The following is a 17,478-nucleotide window of genomic DNA, read 5'->3' as shown; positions in this document are numbered from 1 at the left end:
TTTCCTGGCCTCTCAAAAGTCTTGGCTACCAAAATGCCACAGGCTTGGGAGGAACTGGAGCTGGTGAGGAAGAAAAACTCACTGGTGCCTGTGACTCACCGGGCTGTGGGTACCAGGGCTTGTTGGAGCTTGTTTGGGGCACAGCTCGCCTCGGCGGGGCAGAGAGGTGGCCCCAGCCCAGCAGACTGCCTCAACGCTCTGTCTGCCTGTGGGGGGTGAGGCCTGGGTGGGGGCACTGCGGCATTTGTGCTCCTGGTTGGGAAATGAGGGGGCTCCTGTGCAGAGCAGTGCATGGCCTCAAGATTCCCAGCAAAGCAGGTACTGCCAGGCAAGCCCCCGCTCCTGGGGAGAGGTACGACCCCAGAAAAGGCCAGACCCCGAGGGACAGAGGTGCTTCAGCTGACCCTCCAGATGAGAAAGAGGAGGTGGTGGCCTCTGAGGGAAAGAGGAGTGGGTTTGCCTCTCCTGCAAGCCAGGTTGCTCTGCCCACCTGAGACTAGGCATGGTTTTGAAGGAGCCTTGGCTCCTTTTCCCCATATCCCCCAAGCAGCAGCTCCTTCCAGAAATGGCAGAACCCTCCTGGGAAAAACCAGCATGACACCAAAGTCCTTTTCTTTGGGGGTGTTACCACCTCCTGGGCAAATTCATGCAGCCCAGGGCTGCCTGACCCATGCAGAAGCCCCGAAGTTCTCAGCCTCTCCATCCTGCAGAAGTGCCATTCCCATGCTGTGCTCCCCCATGCGACTGGGTTTCCCCCACACAGGGGTACCATGCCTAGTTGGGGATCCACTGGGAAGGTCTGGCCTGGGACTGTGGAACTGGACTGTGGTGCTACTGGTCCTCCCATCCCAGCCCCAAGGCTGCTCCCAAGGACACTGTCCAGCACAAAGTCCCCCAAGAATTCTGCAGCAAAGACACCATGCTTTGGGTGGAAGCATGGCAGAGACCAAGCAGACCTGGGCACATTCAGCAGTCAGGGAGGACAGCAGGGCTTTGGGCTCGTTACATGCCCCCTGGGACCTTCCTTCAGCTCGGAGCAGCCGAAGGCAAGGCAGGCAGACTGCTATAATGCCGGGTTATTTTTTGCAGGGGCCAGCTCCAGGACAGGGCAGAGACAGTCTCGGTGGAGGCATTGCAGCTGGGAGAAGGCACATGCACTAATTGACTTTATTTATTAGCAACGTGAAGGTAGGGATCACAGGCTGCCCTGCACACCCAGTGGTGGAGTCTCAAGTAGGTCCCTTGCAGGCCACAGAGGGCTAAGCATCCCGGTGCTCCAGGGCACCCAGAGAGTCACCTGGCACTGCAGGGTCCATCACAGGGACAGAGAGTGGTCACCAAGGAATAGCTTTACCTTCCCAGTTGAGCAGTGTCCCGCTGTGTTTCTCAGTGAGGGTCGGCAGTACAGACAGCAGCCCCCGCACACTTGTGTCTACTGTCAGGTCAGCCTGCAATGGGCACAAGTGAGGAGCAGGACTGAGACCCCATCATCATTTCCAGCCATCCACTGGCACCTGCTCAGCTCATGCATGTTGGCAGCAAGGCTCCTTCCACCCAGACCGAGTAGAGAGCCACAGGAGGTGGGATGGGTCCATTACATGGGAGGATGGTTGGGTATGGGCATGCCCAGTGATGGCTTGGATGGAGGTGGCTTGGGCTGGGAAGCCAGCTACAGGCTTAAACCAATAGGACACATAAAAGATATCTGCTGGAAGCGGGATGCTATGTGCAGCCTTCTCAAAACTCCAGGGCTGCAGGGACCACCCCCACCCCAAAACAGGGATCCTGCAGGATGAGTGGAGACCTCATGGACCTGCAGCTCTTCGAGGAAGGGGGCACAGGATGGGATGGTGCTGCTCCTCTCCTCCCTGCTCTGTTGGATTCATGTTCTCTGTACATCTCCAGGCTACCCAAAGCCTTTTCCCCCTGAACAGGCCTCCTGCTCACTATGGACATGTGCTGATGCTATTTCCCAGGCAGCATGCACATGTTCTGCAGTGGCCCAACACAGATGCAGGCAACTTGCAGCCTGAAAGGCAACTCATTCTCACATGGATGCCTCCTCCAGAGAGCCATCCTGGCCACCCGAGGCACCTCCCTTGCCACTTGTAAGTTTGCAGGCTTGGGTCTCCACCCATGGGTCCCCACCTTGACCTGCTCAGCCGAAACCCACCTCCTGGCTGCCCATGTCGGTTTTCACCCAGCCGGGGTGAAGTGCCACACAGAGGATCCCGGCTTCCCCATAGGTCAGAGCCTGGCACTTGGTAAGCATGTTGAGGGCAGCCTGGGGAAGGAAGGAAGCATCAGCCATGGGCAGTAGAAAGCTCCATGCACCAGGCTCCCCTCCAATTGCTGCCTCATGGTGAGGGACAAAAAGCAATGCCAGGTCTTCAAGAGATAGTGTGTGTGTCCCCTAGGTGGGCAGCAGCTGCACATGGAGAGATGCCCAGGGAACTCGGGCAGTGATCAGCATGGATAAGACTCTCCATCTTGCAATCTCAGGTGCTGCCTTGAGAACAGGCCTGGCAAGGGGCAGTTCTAACTTCCACCGAGCTCACGAATGTGAGCAGGTCCCCAGTCTCCATACCTTGCTGCAGCGGTAGGAGATGACAGGCTTGAAGAAGGACTCAGGAGTTTTCTCGATGGACCCCATGATAGTGGAGATGTTGATGATGGCTGCCTTGCTGCAACTCAGTCCCTCTTCAGTGCTCTCCCAGGCAGCCTTCTTCAACAGGGGCAGGAATGCCTGGGGAGAAGCAACCTTCTGTGACACCTGTGCCTCGAGCCAGCCTCACTCAGGGCAACTGCAACCCAGCCTGCCTACGGCAGGGAGGATGAGGAGGAACAGTGGGAAGCCAAGAGAGCCCAGTTTTTTTGCTGCAGTGGCCCTACCTGCTCCCAGTTAGCCCAGCACAACGCAGGGGGGCTACAGAGGGCTTGGGCTGCGAGCACAGCCCTAGCACTGCCCCCTCCTTCCTGCAGCCCCACGAAACCTGGCAAAGCACTCTGAGATCTCCATCGTGACCACAGGCAGCCTGGGCTACCCTCAAGCTGGGCTAAATTCCCCCTCCATGGTAAGCTCCATCCACAGAGCTTCATCCCTACCTGGGCCATCAGCATTGGCCCCACCGCATTGGTCTTGTATGTCCTTATCATCTCTTCAGCGTCTACACTCTCCAGCGATGCTGCTGGGGTGTAGATGCCAGCGTTGTTTATTAGCAGGTTCAAGCCTGTGCCGTTCAGCTTCCCCTCCACGATCTTCACTGCATCAGTAATAGCCGAGGGATTCGCAACATCTGCAGTGTAAGAGAACAGGGTTTGAAAGCCATGGCGTCCACCCGGCGGGCCTGGGAGAAGAGGGAGGTTAAGATGCTGAGCAAAAGCTATGCATCTCGACCTGTGTGGCCTTCCATCTGTGGGCACCAGATGGTGCTGTGCAACCAGCTCAGAGCACCCCAGCACCCACAAGCCCCAACTCATCCCAAAACTGCCTCCTCCGCATTGCACAGGGTGCCCCACTACCAGCAGCTGAAGGACCCTGCCCTGGGGCAGCCCACCGGGCAAAGCCACTCTGGCGACAGCCCCATGGTGGCAAAGCACTGCTGTGACTCCCACGCTGTGTCAGGCACCAGCAGCCACAGCCTCCTGTCAGTGGACAAAGTCCATGCCTGAGCAAGCTCTGGAGAACCCAGGGCAGTCTTGGAGGGGACGGTCCCCACGGGGGCTGTGCTGGGACCTGCTGCGGGATGGCTCTGCAAGGCCCTACAGCTCCTGCCTGGGCTCTGGGCCGATTGTACAGCATTTCCACGGGAACTGCCTTCCTCCCGGAGCCCTCCTGGTCTCGCCCAGGACTTGGGATCAAGGCAGCTCAGCTGCGTGGCAGAGCAAGGATGCAGCCACTCAGCTTGGGGAGCTACAGGCCACCCAGGATGGGTCTCAAGAACCTCCTGGTCCTGTGGCCATGGAGGCTCCAGGGAACAGGGTACTGGGGCTGAGACAGGTCTGCAGAAGCTGGGCTTTTGGCAGCAGGACTCAAAGCAGCACTGAAGAACTGGATACCCATGTAGAGCCTGAAGGCAGGGAGGGAGGGAGGAGAAACAGGGCAAGTGTGGCTGGCAGCCACAAATTTACCAGCTCAGAGGCAGAGCGCACCTACCCAGCTTCACAAGAATCAGGTTTGGGTGTTTGGATGCCAGATCTCTCAGCTCCTACAAAAAGAGACAGGGAAACAATCAGCACGAGGCAAAGTCAATGCCAAGCATCATCCTGGGGCACCAGCAATGGTCCACCCTGAGGGAAACATCTTCCAGATGTTACTCAGTGCTTGTGAATGGCTGGACTGGGGACCTGCCTAGGTTCTCAGGCTTCTTCTAGGCTCCACAAAGCAACATGCATGTGCTCAGAGCACAACACAGCCACAACTGCAAGATACTATGGCCACTCTCACAAAGGGTCTATGTGCACAACCCAGCCAGAGCCACAGCAAAGGATGAGGGCAAACTATTAGGGACCAGCTCACCCAGGAAATGATGCAAACTGGCCAAGGATACCGCCAGGAGTGTCTCCCAGATGCTGCTGGAAGTGAGATGGAGGAAGAATGGCTATGAGTGCCAACATCAGACTTGACATTTGGGGAAGTCACATCTGGATCCAAATAGCCCAGTCCCAGAATCCACTCTGCTCTGGACACTATGTCTCACCCACTCAAGTGAAATGAAGCACTTTGCACATTTTTATTCATTATTTTCACCAAACACAGAGGATTCAGAAGCCAAAACGGATAAAAGCTAAAACTTTCAACTTTACGGTTCCTAGCAGCTCTTTGCTCTGAGCTTTCTTCAACTATAGCAGGTTTTAGATGACAGAAACCAAAACACCATATTCAATGTGTCCAAAACTATTACTTTTAGAACTAAAAACCTCTTACAGACAAGCCCACGGAGAATGCTACAGGGGAAACTCAAATTGGTGGCTTCCTGTGAAGGGACACTTCCCCTGGGACTCGTCCTACCAACGTGGAGTGGGAGAGCTGCTGGCACTGGCTGTGGTCCACCTTCAGTTACCTCTGGGCTTCCCCACCAGGCCCCATGTTCCCACATCCCCCTGGGCACAGGAAGTGATGGAAAATCCATCTAAATGGTTTGTGATGGCCAACAGACGTTTCTCCTCCCCTGTTTTGCCCAGCTGCTAGCCTCTACAGCTTTGCACCACCCCAGCATAAGTCCAGCCTCACCCACCCCGACACCTGATCCAGGCACAAAGGGGCAGGAGTAACGATGTGGCTCCTCCGGTGGCACCAGCCTGACAGAGAGTCACTCTGTCCACAGTCTCCTGTGGTCACGGACTTCAGCAGCAACACCATGAAGATGCTGCCCTCACCCTACCACAGCTGGACAACGCTTAGAGAAGCATCCCATGGTTGAGAGCGATGCGCATGGACCACCTGTGGGAAACTGGCTCCAGTCCAGCCAGCCCTGCAAAAAGTCCTCTGATCTCATCATTGCCCGAGCCCAGCAAGTTGTGGGGGGAAGAACAGGGCAAAAATTAAGAGACCTGAGCCAGCTTTGTCTCAGCCAGCTTGGGCACCAGCAGCAGCAGGAGCTGGGCACCCCTGGGCTGGCAGCAGGGTGGATTCTCACTGCACTGTCATCACTCCTGAGCCAGGCAGCAAGCACATGAAGAACATCTCAAGGACTTCCTAAGGAGTGATCTCTGCACACAGCCAAGCTGCGAGAAGATGCAGCAAACAAATCAGCTGGAGCCAGAGTATCAGAGCAAATGTCTCCCTGCTGGTATTTCAGTTGGTCACAGTAAGCAGAGGAAAACCAAAGCTGGGCCTAAGGAAAGCTGGAAACACGGTGATGCTTTGCTCCTGTGATTTCCTGCTGAAGCAACACGTGTGAATCTCTCCAATTTTAGTGAAGTGGAAAGCAAGGGAAGGAGGATCCCACAGCAGCTTTCAGGCTCCACCAGTTAACGAACCCCCAGTTCTTGCAGAGACCGGTAACATATTGCAGAACAGGCCAGAGCAGCATTGCTGCAATTCACACCAGCTCAACCTTGGCACAGGAGGGCCAGCTGGGGCACAGCCAATGCAGCCTCAAATAGCCCAGCAGCGTGGTTTTAAGGGTGGCACGGCTTATTCTTCGCCCGCTGCACAGTGAACCTTCACAGGACTTTCACACCGGGCAGAGTGCGGTGCAAACACAAGGTCCTCTGCGACCGCAATGCTTTTTTCACGCCGGTGAAGCTAACCGAGAGTGTAACGAATCACATCTGCCTGCACCCAAGGGTGCTGCCGACACCCCCCTTGCCTGCTCCGACCCCCCCCGCCCCGCACTGACCTGGGCCCGCGGCCCCTCGGGGTCCCGGCAGGTCGCGAAGATCCAGGCAGGCGGTCGCGGTGCCCCCAGCAGCTGCTTCACCAGCTCCAGCCCGATGCCGCGGTTGGAGCCGGTCAGCAGCACCGTGCGCGCCCACACCGCCGCCATCGCCGCCTTCCCCGGCCCCTAGCGGGGCGGGATCGGCCTGGCACCGCCTCCCCGGCCCCGGGCTGGCCGGGAGGGAGTTGCCCCAACGGCCGGGGGGTGTGTGTGATTTTCTCCTTTCCATCTAATATCCATCTAATATTCAGTACAAACACACCAACCACATCCCCATCCCGGGGTCCCCGCCTGCTCCGGCATCCCTGCGGGCAGGAGTGACGGCTCCCGGAGTGATGCTCTGGGGAGGCTAGAGGGGACCCCCGTCTCTTCCCAAGGCTGGGGTGCAGGGGAGAAGGCTCACAGCATTTCTGGAGTGGTGTCTTCAGCACCTTTGGCACAGCAATGCGATTTTTCCCATAGATGGAGGGGGGGGAGGGGGACCCACCCAAATCCCAGCGTTGACCCAATTTATCAAGGAGGTACACCGAATCCTTCACAGATGCTCTTTATTGCCTGTCCAGAAATGCACCTCATTTGGCTCTCTCCATGATGATCAGACACGATAAATTGGGTAAGTAGGCTGCAGTTTGGGGATGGAAGTGTTTGGGGGGATTTTTCTTGTTTTTGTTGATGAGTGTCAGGTACCTGGTTCAACAGCTGGACCAAAGGCATGGAAAAGTAGAGCAAGGAAAAGGTTTGGTGGCAGCTAGGGATGGGAAAATGGGGCGTGAGGCGAAAGGAAAAACAGAAAAGACACCATCAGCATCAGCTGGAGGACTGTGTCTGGAGGGGACCTGCATGTACCAACTCTGCTGCCAGCCTGGAGGTGGGTGTTGATGTTTTAGTTTCAATTATTGTGTGGATAACCAGATGCACAAAGAACATTAAAATACCATTATGGTGAGTGCACAACCAGGAGCTCAACAATGACGTAACGACTGAGCAACTCTGATTTATATAAGCATCATTATTTCTGTTGCTTATTTTCATCTTTGTTTGACAAACACGGGACAAAACACCTCTGATACCAATAAATAAATCAGAAAATAAATAATGATATTGTATTAATCTGGTGATAGCATCAGGTGATTTGTGCTAACTTTATCCTGCTCCACTGCAGCTCAGCTACATGGTTGTGCCACTGCTCCCAAGTTTGCCTTGGGATGTAAAAATGCTTTGAGAACCTTTTTGTTTTGAACAGTGATACAGAAATTGGAATTTACTGGGAATAAATCTTTGATTATGCTAATAAATGCTAAGAAGCAGAAACCCTCCTCATAGCATATATTTGAATTAAAGGTTCCATTCCCCTTTTTCTGCCTCATTCTGTGCTCAGGCCATCAGTTAGGTCACTTGTCACCAGAAGTGCTGCTCCATCTGTTGCAAAGATCGGCAGATACATAGCAAATGAGGACAGAGGGGTACAAACAATCATGGTGAACCACACTGAGGAATGGGTTTTTGGCCACCTATTCCACACAGATCCTGCATGCTGCAGGCAAATTACGTTAACCAGTTCTTTCTAGGTGCTTGCTTCAAAAAGCCCTGGAAATGGGGATTCCCTGTGATCTGCTGTGTAGAAACAGTTAATGTGCAGCCACAGCTGAAGTCAGTAGGAGCCTGTTCTGAATATAAATGCGAACTGTGAAAAAAGACAAGCTCTAAACATCTGTAATTGGATATTTCCCAATATGGACATTGCTTGACCCACTTTTAATGCTTCAATTCCCCATGTACAAAATAGGGGATTATCACTTTTTTAAAAACCTTGTTAGTTAAATGTTGTGAGGCTTCCAGAAGGTAATGAAAAGAAATGAAACAAACAACAACAAAAGCTTACCCAAGTGCTTTAGTTTCTCTACAACAGGCCTCAGTAACTTCCTGCTGCCTGGTAAAGCCTGATTCTGATATTACTGAATTTTGGAGCACTTGAGTGTATAAATATGAGCATGTTCCACCTGTTTGCTGCCACGCTGCCCTCAGCCCCCACCTAACCTTCGTGGGCACTGGTGTCCTGCGGACACAGCTTTGGTGTCTCTAAAAACTCCTCACTGCCCACTGTGAGAGCCACCTCTCCAAGCAACAGCCCCTGGCGTGGTCCACCTGACCCTCACAACTAATGTCCCATCCTGCTGCATCCCTCAGAAACAGGACGTGAAGCTGAGATGTTCCATACAGAGGAACAAGTCCCACTGCAGGCTTAAGAATTTTTCCTGTGTCTTATATTGGTGTGGTTCTTAGGGTGTCAGTTGAATGTCCAGGTCCTACCAGTTGAGAGGCTGGGTTCTCATCACAGAGCAGCTGGTGGGGTAATGCAGTTTTAGGAGGAGGGACATATGTTTTGGCTTTAGCAAAGAAGATGGGCTGGAAAGAAGTTGTTTTTTTTCCCAGCACTGTATCCACCTATCACGTAAAGTCCTGCCTCCTTCTCTCACTCCTACACATGGATGTCAAACCAAGCCATTCGCAAGCTGGACATTTAGCCTGTTCCTTAGTGTTACTGAGATGGGGCATATCTCTGTGTCACGTATGAGAGCCCATTCTCAAGCATCCCTGTTAGCAAATATAATAGTGAGAAAGCAAATTTGTCCTGCTTGGTGGTTCTGAGGTCCCTCTTCAGGGCATCGTGCTGAAGAAGGAAGGATAACCCAGCCAGATAACTGCCCCCAGAAGGTGGCAGAAAAGAGGCCAGTGGGGACCTGCAGTGCCCCTGTGGGCCCTGGCAATGTGGCTCTGTCCCCATGACCAATTGTCAGAGCTGCCAGCAATGCTGCACCCAGGTAGCTGAGGTCTTTTGACTGCTCTCATGAGAGGAATGTCCCCATAAAAGTGTTTCTGAACCCAGTTTGAGTCCCCTAGGTGACCCTGGGTCCAAACACTGTGGCCCAAGTGAGGTTGCATGGAGAGTCTGAGCATTTTAAATCCTCTTCTGAGAAAGATTTACTTGGAAAAAATCCCCTTTGCTGAGGTCTCTGCAGGGGTTCAAGGCTCTGCAGTTGCAGTGAGCTGTCCCATTATCCTCAATACCACTCAACCCTGAGCATTAGGCCAGATGGCAGTTGTGTTCAGGACACTTCTCAGGCTGCATGGGGGCAGTCCTGCAGGGAACATGGGTGTGTGGCCTCTGCAAGCCTAGGGCAGAGTCGACAGCACCCAAACCACCTTTGCTTTTGTTTCTCCTTCCTTGCAATGAGAAGTCAGTTCCTGTGAAACCAGTGTGCAGTGACCTAGCCAGAGCTTGTTGCACATCTCTTAGTGTTAGAGAGATGCTAATAGACAGAGACTTTGCAGGGAAGCCTCTGTCTCCGTGCTTTCTCTGTGTACGTTTCCTGACAGTCCTAAAACGGGACCAGTACAGTCCAGTACCTTACAAGAATTCCATAGTCATCGAGCCAGTGTCTGTCTTTGGGCAACTGAATCAAGCTCATGGGCTCTGAAACTCAATCTAAATCAGTAGTGCTCTGTCTGTACTCGGACTATGAAAAGTACATGGGTCAACATTTTTCACACCATCAGGTTGGAAGGGAAAGCAAAAGGCTCAGTTGTTTGTCCTTCCCCTCTCATTCCACTCCCTGATCAGCAGTGCGGTGGGGCTTGAGCTGGCTTCCACCACCAGCTCAGCTGTGATGGGGACAGCTGTTCTGGGCAGGAGGTGGCTGTGCCCCTTCACCCTGCCCAAGACCAGCAGCATTGAAGGAAAACTGGCTCCTCTGTGCTCTCTTGCACAAGTAGAGAGTCCCCCCATCCTGCTCTACCCACTTGTCCCTGGGTCTGGTGCATGAATGTGGGGAGTGAAGGTGTTTTCTGCACTTTGTGCCTCTCTTGGCATTGTGTTCGACTCCTGTCAGCACTAATCATCCAGCCCAGCTTCCATCTAAGCCTCTGTGCCTGCCATTTCCAATGAGCTAGTTTGAGGTCTTCAGAAATGCTTTGCTTCTAAGCAAACCCCTGGCTCAGGGGCTTTGGCAGGATTTTCTGGAGTCTGGACCAGAGAACCCACCATAAGCTTGGAAAAGGAGGAATGTCTTTACTCCCTGCCTGAGGAAGCCACAAGTGGCATATGGTTCCCCACAGATTCATCTGGATCTTAAGAAACCCAGCAGTTCCTGTAGCTGTCCTCTGCACTGGGCAGAGGCTGCTCGTAAACCTGCCTCAGCCTTGTTTTCGTCTCATGTTAAGACACCATTTGCTATGCCAGGGTCCTGAGTGCTTTGCATCTGCTTTCCCTGCTGCCAGCAGTTTGGGTTCCTGGGCTCAAGGCCAGATCTGATATAATGCAGGTGTAACCTGGATCGGTCTGTGGGGAAAACAGCAAAGCTATGAAAAAGGACCATGAGAAGCCTTACTTGGGACCTCCTCACTTTGGGAGCTGCATTTAAGGTCAGAATCTCACCTTTAGTCCCTGCACGATCTCTTCACAATGGGGTGTCACTAGTCCTCTTCAGCCAAAAAGAAAATGAGTCAGGGCAGGTGGACATGACCTGCCCAGCTTCAAACAGTTACAGGGCTGGGTAGGTCTCACCCCACACCTTGATTAGCAGTTCATTCATCACTATCTATTGATTTGTCAAGCAAGTGACTAATATGTGATGACATGGCCGAAACAGCCCTGAATACATCGTGGAGCAAATAGGCTTGATAAATAGTAGCAAGTTTATTCTTACTTACAGGGTAGATTAAATGTACTAAAGATAATTGTGCCACACACCCATTCTCCTGGCTAGCAAAGAAAAGCATATTTCTCAATACTTCTGTAAGCAGCACTGTCATTGCCCTTTGTGCAGCTTTCAGCAACTGATAGAGGAGGAGGTGTGACTGTGTCTTGGAAAACTGGCTCTGACTCTTCCTAGCTTGGGGAGATGGAAAGCATCCACATGTGAAATATGGCTGTCTGAGGGGTTATGGGAGAGGGGTGTACAGAAGGACCTTAATGCTCAGCTTAAGGTTTAGACCATGCAAGAACGTTTCAGAGCAAATGAACCATCCGAATCCCTTCTCAGGAGCTGGTCTGAGGTCCCTTCCAGAGGCCTGGGGACAGCAGCGGCACTTGTGAAGAGGCTGGGTGGTGAGCCAGGCAAGGCTGGTTGCTTTTTCCTCTGCCTCTTCGCGCCAGGTTGGACTCTGACTCCTGAAGCAGCAGCACTTGTTTAAACTCTAATGATCAATGATGCAGCATGGGGCCCCAGAGCAAAGTTAATGTTATGAAGTTATGACTCCAAAACAGTGGAAGGCTACAAAAATGTGATGACAGAGCAAAAAATAGGAGATTTTAAAAGGTTAATTTTTTTGTTTCTGATGCTGTCTGGTTCTGAGGCACTGTGGAGATTTCTAACAGACTGTGGGTGATGGCCTCATCCTCCACCTAGAAGAAGAAAACCATGGAAGCCTGTTTGGAGGAGCACAGCTCTCGTGCAAATGGCATGTATCGGCAAGTAGAGTTGTGGTCTGTGGTCATTAAAAAGTGAAAATATAGAAAAGGCTATTGAAATGACCTAACAGAGCCTGAAAGCCAGTCCTGCGATCTGGGAGGTGTGCTGAGGTGGGGAGAATTGTCAGGGTCCTCAGTGAGAGATCTGACTGAGACAGCTGGAAGACCCAGAGATTTGTACTGTTGATATGCAGCAAGAATTCATTAGACAAAAGAAGCCTCAGCCCCATGTGGAGAATTAGAAAAGCAGAATAAGGTCTGACTGGCCTCAGGAAAGAAAATGGGTAAAAGAGTGAAACACGTGGAGCTTAAGGAGAGACTGAGACTTGGCAGGGTCAAGGAAGGGGGAAGAGGGAAGATCTGTAATCAGCTCCCAAATGCAAGCTGCAGATGCACAAGAGGGCAGGAGCCAATTGCTGCTGTCATGTTCCCCCAGAGGGATATCTCACCTAGAAGCTGGACAGCACAGCGCTAGATCGCCATCGAAGCAACAGTTAGTTCATGGAATGCTGGTGCAGAAAGAACCATGGGGCCACAAAAAAGGGCATTGCTATGAAAGAAAAGCTGCAGGCAGTAGAAGAGACCTCCAGTCTTGGTTGTCATGAGGTTGTCTTACTAAGTGAATGAAATGAGTCAATGCTTAATGTGCTGGTATTGTACTGTATGCAATGTCTTATGAATAACAGCAGAGGAACTAAACAAATACATTAGCAGGGAACATCTTCCACAAGGTCCAGAAGGTGAAACACTGGCTATCGCCTGCCAACAAAGATTATTTTTCATTTGCCGTGCCAGAAAGCACAGTGTGTTTGTGTGCCTTTCTGTCATGTGCTCTGGCCTTTATCTCAGGATTTACACCAAGCAAACAAAATGGTAAATTTTACTCAGAGTATGAGTAAAATGAGCAAATGAACATCTGCTGACAAAGCTTGCTACAGGAGAAGAGGAAAAGCTGGTGCTGTCGCCAGCCTGCGTGTTCCAGGGTACAGGGGGAATTACAGAGCCCCTTAGAGCTGGGGAGAGACATGCATGCCAGGTCCGTCTGGAAGAGCAGGCGTATCAAAGGGATTTAGTATCTCATGCTCAGATGCTGAGATGAGATGTGCAAAATTCAGTTCTCTCTCAAACAGGTATATGGTGATGATATTTCAACACCAGGAACCTAGCAAAAAGAAATCGGAGAAGTTTTCCACTGTGATTTGTGGCATGCCTCTACTTGAAAAAATGTCATTAAAACACTGCTATTTGGTAAATATGCCTTTTGGAACATGCTTTATATACATTCAAATAATTTGTAACATATCTGGGAAAGAACTGATTGCTGTCAATGAGAATATTTCTCGAAGGCATGACGTCCAGATCTAGATGTGGTCTGTGCTGTTTTGACAAAAACCACTCACCTGTCCTGTGCTGGATTAATGTGTACTGTCACCGCCCGAGCCATTGCCTGGGGGACAGCCTGGTGAAGGCAGGCTAGGGATGGAAGGCTCAATCCCTTGTGCAGCTGGACCATGCCAGCTCAGACACAGAAGAGGCACAGTGGACACCGCCACCGTAATGGAGCTTCATCCCTGCTTTGGGCAGGGCTGGTTGCCGCATCCTCCCCTCCCCGTTGCAACAAGGGTCAGGTCCCCGAGCCCTTGAGTCAGCTGCTGAAATATGAGATGGGGAGGTGAGTGAAGCAGGGCGAGACTGCCTGTTTTGGTGGCACCGTGGTGACCATGCGACTGGCCTGAGGTGCAGAGGGCTTCCTGGGACCAAACTTTGGCACATCCATACTTTAAAGTAGTTTTGTTTGGGGGGAAGGTGAATGCAGCAGCAATATGAGGGTGAGGATGCTGCAGACTTAGAGCAGGACCGAGTCAGACACAAGTGTAGGACTGAGGATGGCAGAGCTGGACCACCAAATGGGCATCCTTACTCCAAGCTACATTCCCCCGACTGGGTTTGGGGAGGGTGCCCTGGGCAGCATTGTCCCAGGGCTGTGGGGAGAACCTGCCTGCCCCATGGCATCTGCCAGCTAAGCCCCAGAAAGCAGATAGGAGTGGAGAGGAGGAAAGCAGCTGCTGCTGGAGCATGAGGGCTCACTTGGCACTGCAGCTGAGAGGAAGTGGCTCTGGTTAACACTACTGCCAAGACATCCCAGGAGAGAAGGTGACACGTCAATAATGTCACCGTCTCCATTGCTGCCATTGCTTCCCATTCTGGGAAGAGGGACCGCTCAACTTAGGACTGCACCCAAAGGGATGGAGTGCATGAACAGCAGCATGGTGATGTGCAGGCCATGCAAGTCCACTTCCTTCTGCCAGTAGGCCACACTGGGTTTGCTCCACTTCACACGTCTTTCATGGGACAATCAGTGAATGGGCATTGGCTTGGAAGAGGCAAGAGCAAGGCAGAGAACATCTGCTCATGGCCATCTGAGGCACGGCCTGGTACGACGTGGAAAGCCTGTGTAGCCCGCGGAATGCTTGTGAAGCTGTAAAACCCACCTGAGATGTGGGGCATCCCACATCCCTCCCACATGCTGCTACCTCCCTCCTCACCCATGATGGCTTCTCCTGGCCAGGCTGGCCAGTAGCTCCTGGATTATAGGGCCGGGTTTCCCAAGGTCAGCTGAATTTGCCTGAAAAAGCCAAGTGATTTTTGCCCTTTGGTAATGAGGGCTGGCTCCCAGCCAGGAACTGTGTCCCAGAGAGTTCAAAGAGCTGGAGAGATTGTACCTGGAGCCAAGGGTTTGTGCAAGCCCTGAGTGGGTGGGGGGGCCATGGAACATGCTATAAAGAAGCATTAGGGAGCTGAGCAAACAATGCAGGCTGGAGCAGAGGGAGGAGAAGTGATATGGGAGAGTTTCGCGTCCGCTCCATTCTGGTGACTGGGGCCAACCGGGGAATCGGCCTGGGGCTTGTCCAGCAGTTCCTGGGGCTGCCAAACCCACCTGAGTGGGTCTTTGCGGCTTGTCGGGACCCCAAGGGACAGCGAGCACAGGTGAGGCCAGGCTGGGACACAGTGGGTTTTGCTGGGGGACAGGAGCACTCAGTGCCAGGGCAGCAGGTTGGAGCAGGGAGGAGGTTTGTAAAGGGCTCGAGCTGCAGTCGGGCACCTGTGGCACAGGGCAGCCGGGTTGGGATGGCTGTGGGACCAGCTGTGCATGGGTCATGCGGAGGGGACAGTGGCACGTGGTGTGTGAGGGAGACACAAAGCCCCATCTGAGGGGAGCAGGGCAGCCAGAGCAGTGTGCTGGGCATGAGGCGGTGCAGGGACAGAGCCGGAGCAATGCGGGCTTTGCCTGGGAAAGGCTGAGCCTCTGCACAGCCAGTCCAGCCTCTCTGTGCCCACATGGTTCCCTCTCCTGCAGGAGCTACAGAATTTGGCCTCCAGGCACCCCAACCTGGTCATCATCCCTCTTGGTAGGTGTCCTGAGGTGGGGGTCCCTCCCCCCAGTTCTCCTCTCTGCCCAGCCCCACAGCCCCCCACAGACCTGGCATGTGCCTGGGCGCCACACACACTCTGGGAGCCCAGTGCTGGGAGGGAGCCATGCTGATGGGCCGGTGCCTTTGGTGACACCAGGAACTGCCATCCCTGGGGGGGACACAGGGGGTTCCAAGTCACCACGGGGGTGTGGGCACTGACCTCCCCTGTGCCGGCTCTGCAGAAGTCACCAACCCTGCCACCATCAAGGTGGCTGCAGCCAGAGTCCAGGAGCAGCTGGGGGACTTGGGGCTGAACATCCTCATCAACAATGCTGGAATTGCAAAGCCAAACTCACTTGACAATGAGACGCTGGAGAACATGACCCAGATTTACACCACCAACACGATCGGGCCCCTGCTGCTGAGCCAGGTGAGACGCTCACCCCCAGCACTGCAGCGCAGCTCCGGGGAACATCCCTTCCTGTGGCCCTGGCCCCCTGATCTGGGCCATCCTGGGGGGCACAAAGAGCTAGTGGGAGAGGATCCTGTCTCTGCTCCGGTGCCCGATGGACTCTCACTCAACAAGAAGCTCATGGAGCTGCAGGCTGGAGCTCAGGAGCTGCAGCCTGGTGGGCTGGGGCAGTGGGGAGATGAGGGAGAATGCTCCACTGCTGGTGCTAACGTTGCCCACTGTGTAAGGAGTTGGTCCACCTGTGCCACCTCCATGTGTGCCCCTGTCTCCTCTCCTCTCTCCTCCTGACAGGCGTTCCTGCCGTTGCTGAAGAAAGCTGCTCAGGGGAGCCCAGGCTCAGCATTGAGCTGCAGCAAGGCAGCCATCATCAACATGTCCAGCTCTGCGGGCTCCATTGAGGAAGTCTATTTATGGGATTATGGACAAGTTGTCTCCTACCGCTGCAGCAAGGTACTGCCACACTGTGCTGGGCATGAGCCCAGAGATTTTCCTCTCCAAATGATCTCGCATGCCTTCCAACCTCCCTCTCAGTCCCTGCACCTCTCTGCACTGTGATGGAGCTCCTGTCAGTCACTGGGTCCCTCTGACGGCACATTCCCCTGCCTGGCCCCAAGTCCCACCTCAGAGGGATGTGCCAGAACAGGCCTTTGGCTGGGCTGGGTGTCTGGTGGGGATAGTGCATCAGCACTGTGTGCCCTGGGGAGCTGGCTCCACCTGCCCTCCCCTGCCCCAGCCGTGGGGTCTGCAGGTGTCCCCTTGCAGGCACTCTTCCCCTCCCACTGCCATCCCTGCCCTGTCTCCCTGCAGGCTGCTCTGAACATGCTGACCAAGTGCCAGTCCCTGGGGTACCGAGAATATGGTGTCCTCTGCGTTGCTCTCCACCCTGGCTGGGTGCAAACGGACATGGGGGGCTCAGGATCACAAAAGGTAAAAGAGCTTTTAGCCAAGGTCTGGAAGAACCTCTCTATTTGGGAATGCAGAGCTTCCAGTAGATTGAAGTGTCCCAGACATGCTAGGCTCTGGGAGAGCTCTTTGACAGATGCTCTGAGCTAGAGGCACATGAGGGAAGGAGATGAGAGATGGGGAACTCTTCTTGCCCTGTGCTGGTCTCTCCTCACTCATGCCAGACAGCCCCAAGCCCTGAGCAATGATGTGCTCCAAGGCAGACCTTAGGCAGGCCTTGGGCACATGGCTGTTACTCCCTCTGCTCTTGCAGCCCCCTGTGACAGTGGATGAGAGCGTACAAGGGATGCTGAAGGTGCTCTCCTCCCTCTCTGAGAAGGAGACTGGGACCTTCCTGGACTGGGAAGGGAAGGTTGTGCCCTGGTAAGATGCCAGCCCAGGACCCTGGCAGCAGGTCCCTTTGCTGCTGTTGTGCCTGTGTCTTAATAAATTTGTGTCTGTAAATAATAAGTAGCACTATTTGAGCCTTCCTCTTGGTCTACTTTTAATTATCATTGTAAGAGTCTTCACTAATGCTTTGAGAGAACTTCAGAGTTATTTTTGCATATAATTGAGCTAGATTGGTCTGAATGTCTGATCTCCTCTGGCTGGGGGCCTGGTTGTCATCCTGGTAGGGCTTTGTCCCTGGGTACAGAGGGGCTCATCCCACAGCTTTCCCTCTGGATGGCATCAGTCACTCCTCCCAGTGAGCTCTTCCTGGTTTGTAAGTACAGGGTCCAGCAGAGCACTGCTCCTCGTTGGCTCTTCTATCACGTATGTCAGGAAGCTGTCACCGAT

The 17,478-nt window shown here is 53.4% G+C and overlaps 2 protein-coding genes across 5 annotated transcripts; one reads left to right on the top strand and one right to left on the bottom strand.

The window, feature by feature from the left end:
* Positions 1–1,064: 1,064 nt before the first annotated feature.
* Positions 1,065–6,514, bottom strand: LOC140657023 (C-signal-like). 3 transcript variants are annotated; one of them, XM_072873447.1, is made up of 6 exons: positions 6,345–6,514; positions 4,157–4,208; positions 3,106–3,347; positions 2,588–2,746; positions 2,174–2,284; positions 1,077–1,448 (listed from the first exon to the last, which is right to left on the bottom strand). In XM_072873447.1, the coding sequence occupies exons 1-6, from the start codon at positions 6,489–6,491 to the stop codon at positions 1,335–1,337; spliced, it is 825 nt and encodes a 274-aa protein (XP_072729548.1). In that variant the 5' UTR covers positions 6,492–6,514; the 3' UTR covers positions 1,077–1,334. The 3 variants fall into 3 exon arrangements, with proteins under 3 accessions (XP_072729550.1, XP_072729548.1, XP_072729549.1); XM_072873448.1 differs by having other exon boundaries at positions 1,123–1,448; positions 3,106–3,296; XM_072873449.1 differs by lacking the exon at positions 2,174–2,284 and having other exon boundaries at positions 1,065–1,448.
* A 128-nt stretch (positions 6,515–6,642) lies between these two features.
* On the top strand, positions 6,643–17,068 carry LOC140656727 (C-signal-like). Of its 2 annotated transcripts, XM_072872795.1 has the most exons (6): positions 14,695–14,841; positions 15,212–15,263; positions 15,509–15,696; positions 16,030–16,188; positions 16,546–16,665; positions 16,955–17,068. In XM_072872795.1, the coding sequence occupies exons 1-6, from the start codon at positions 14,695–14,697 to the stop codon at positions 17,066–17,068; spliced, it is 780 nt and encodes a 259-aa protein (XP_072728896.1). The 2 variants fall into 2 exon arrangements, with proteins under 2 accessions (XP_072728897.1, XP_072728896.1); XM_072872796.1 differs by lacking the exons at positions 14,695–14,841; positions 15,212–15,263 and adding an exon at positions 6,643–6,996.
* The last annotated feature ends 410 nt before the right edge of the window (positions 17,069–17,478 follow it).

The sequence above is a fragment of the Ciconia boyciana genome, chromosome 9 (genome assembly GCF_034638445.1).
Source record: "Ciconia boyciana chromosome 9, ASM3463844v1, whole genome shotgun sequence".
NCBI classification, from domain to species: Eukaryota; Metazoa; Chordata; class Aves; order Ciconiiformes; family Ciconiidae; genus Ciconia; species Ciconia boyciana.
This window is presented reverse-complemented; position numbering and strand designations above follow the sequence as displayed.

Bases quoted from the DNA above. Each gene is read 5' to 3' on its own strand.
- LOC140657023 (XM_072873447.1), bottom strand. From the start codon at position 6,491: ATGGCGGCGGTGTGGGCGCGCACGGTGCTGCTGACCGGCTCCAACCGC. The intron at 2,747-3,105 runs GTAGGGATGAAG...GCTTCTCCCCAG, and splicing joins GGCCAATGCTGATGGCCCAG to GCATTCCTGCCCCTGTTGAA. The intron at 1,449-2,173 runs GTGGGTTTCGGC...TGCCCATTGCAG, and splicing joins CCGACATGGGCAGCCAGGAG to GCTGACCTGACAGTAGACAC.
- LOC140656727 (XM_072872795.1), top strand. From the start codon at position 14,695: ATGGGAGAGTTTCGCGTCCGCTCCATTCTGGTGACTGGGGCCAACCGG. The intron at 14,842-15,211 runs GTGAGGCCAGGC...CCTCTCCTGCAG, and splicing joins CCAAGGGACAGCGAGCACAG to GAGCTACAGAATTTGGCCTC. The intron at 15,697-16,029 runs GTGAGACGCTCA...TCCTCCTGACAG, and splicing joins GGCCCCTGCTGCTGAGCCAG to GCGTTCCTGCCGTTGCTGAA.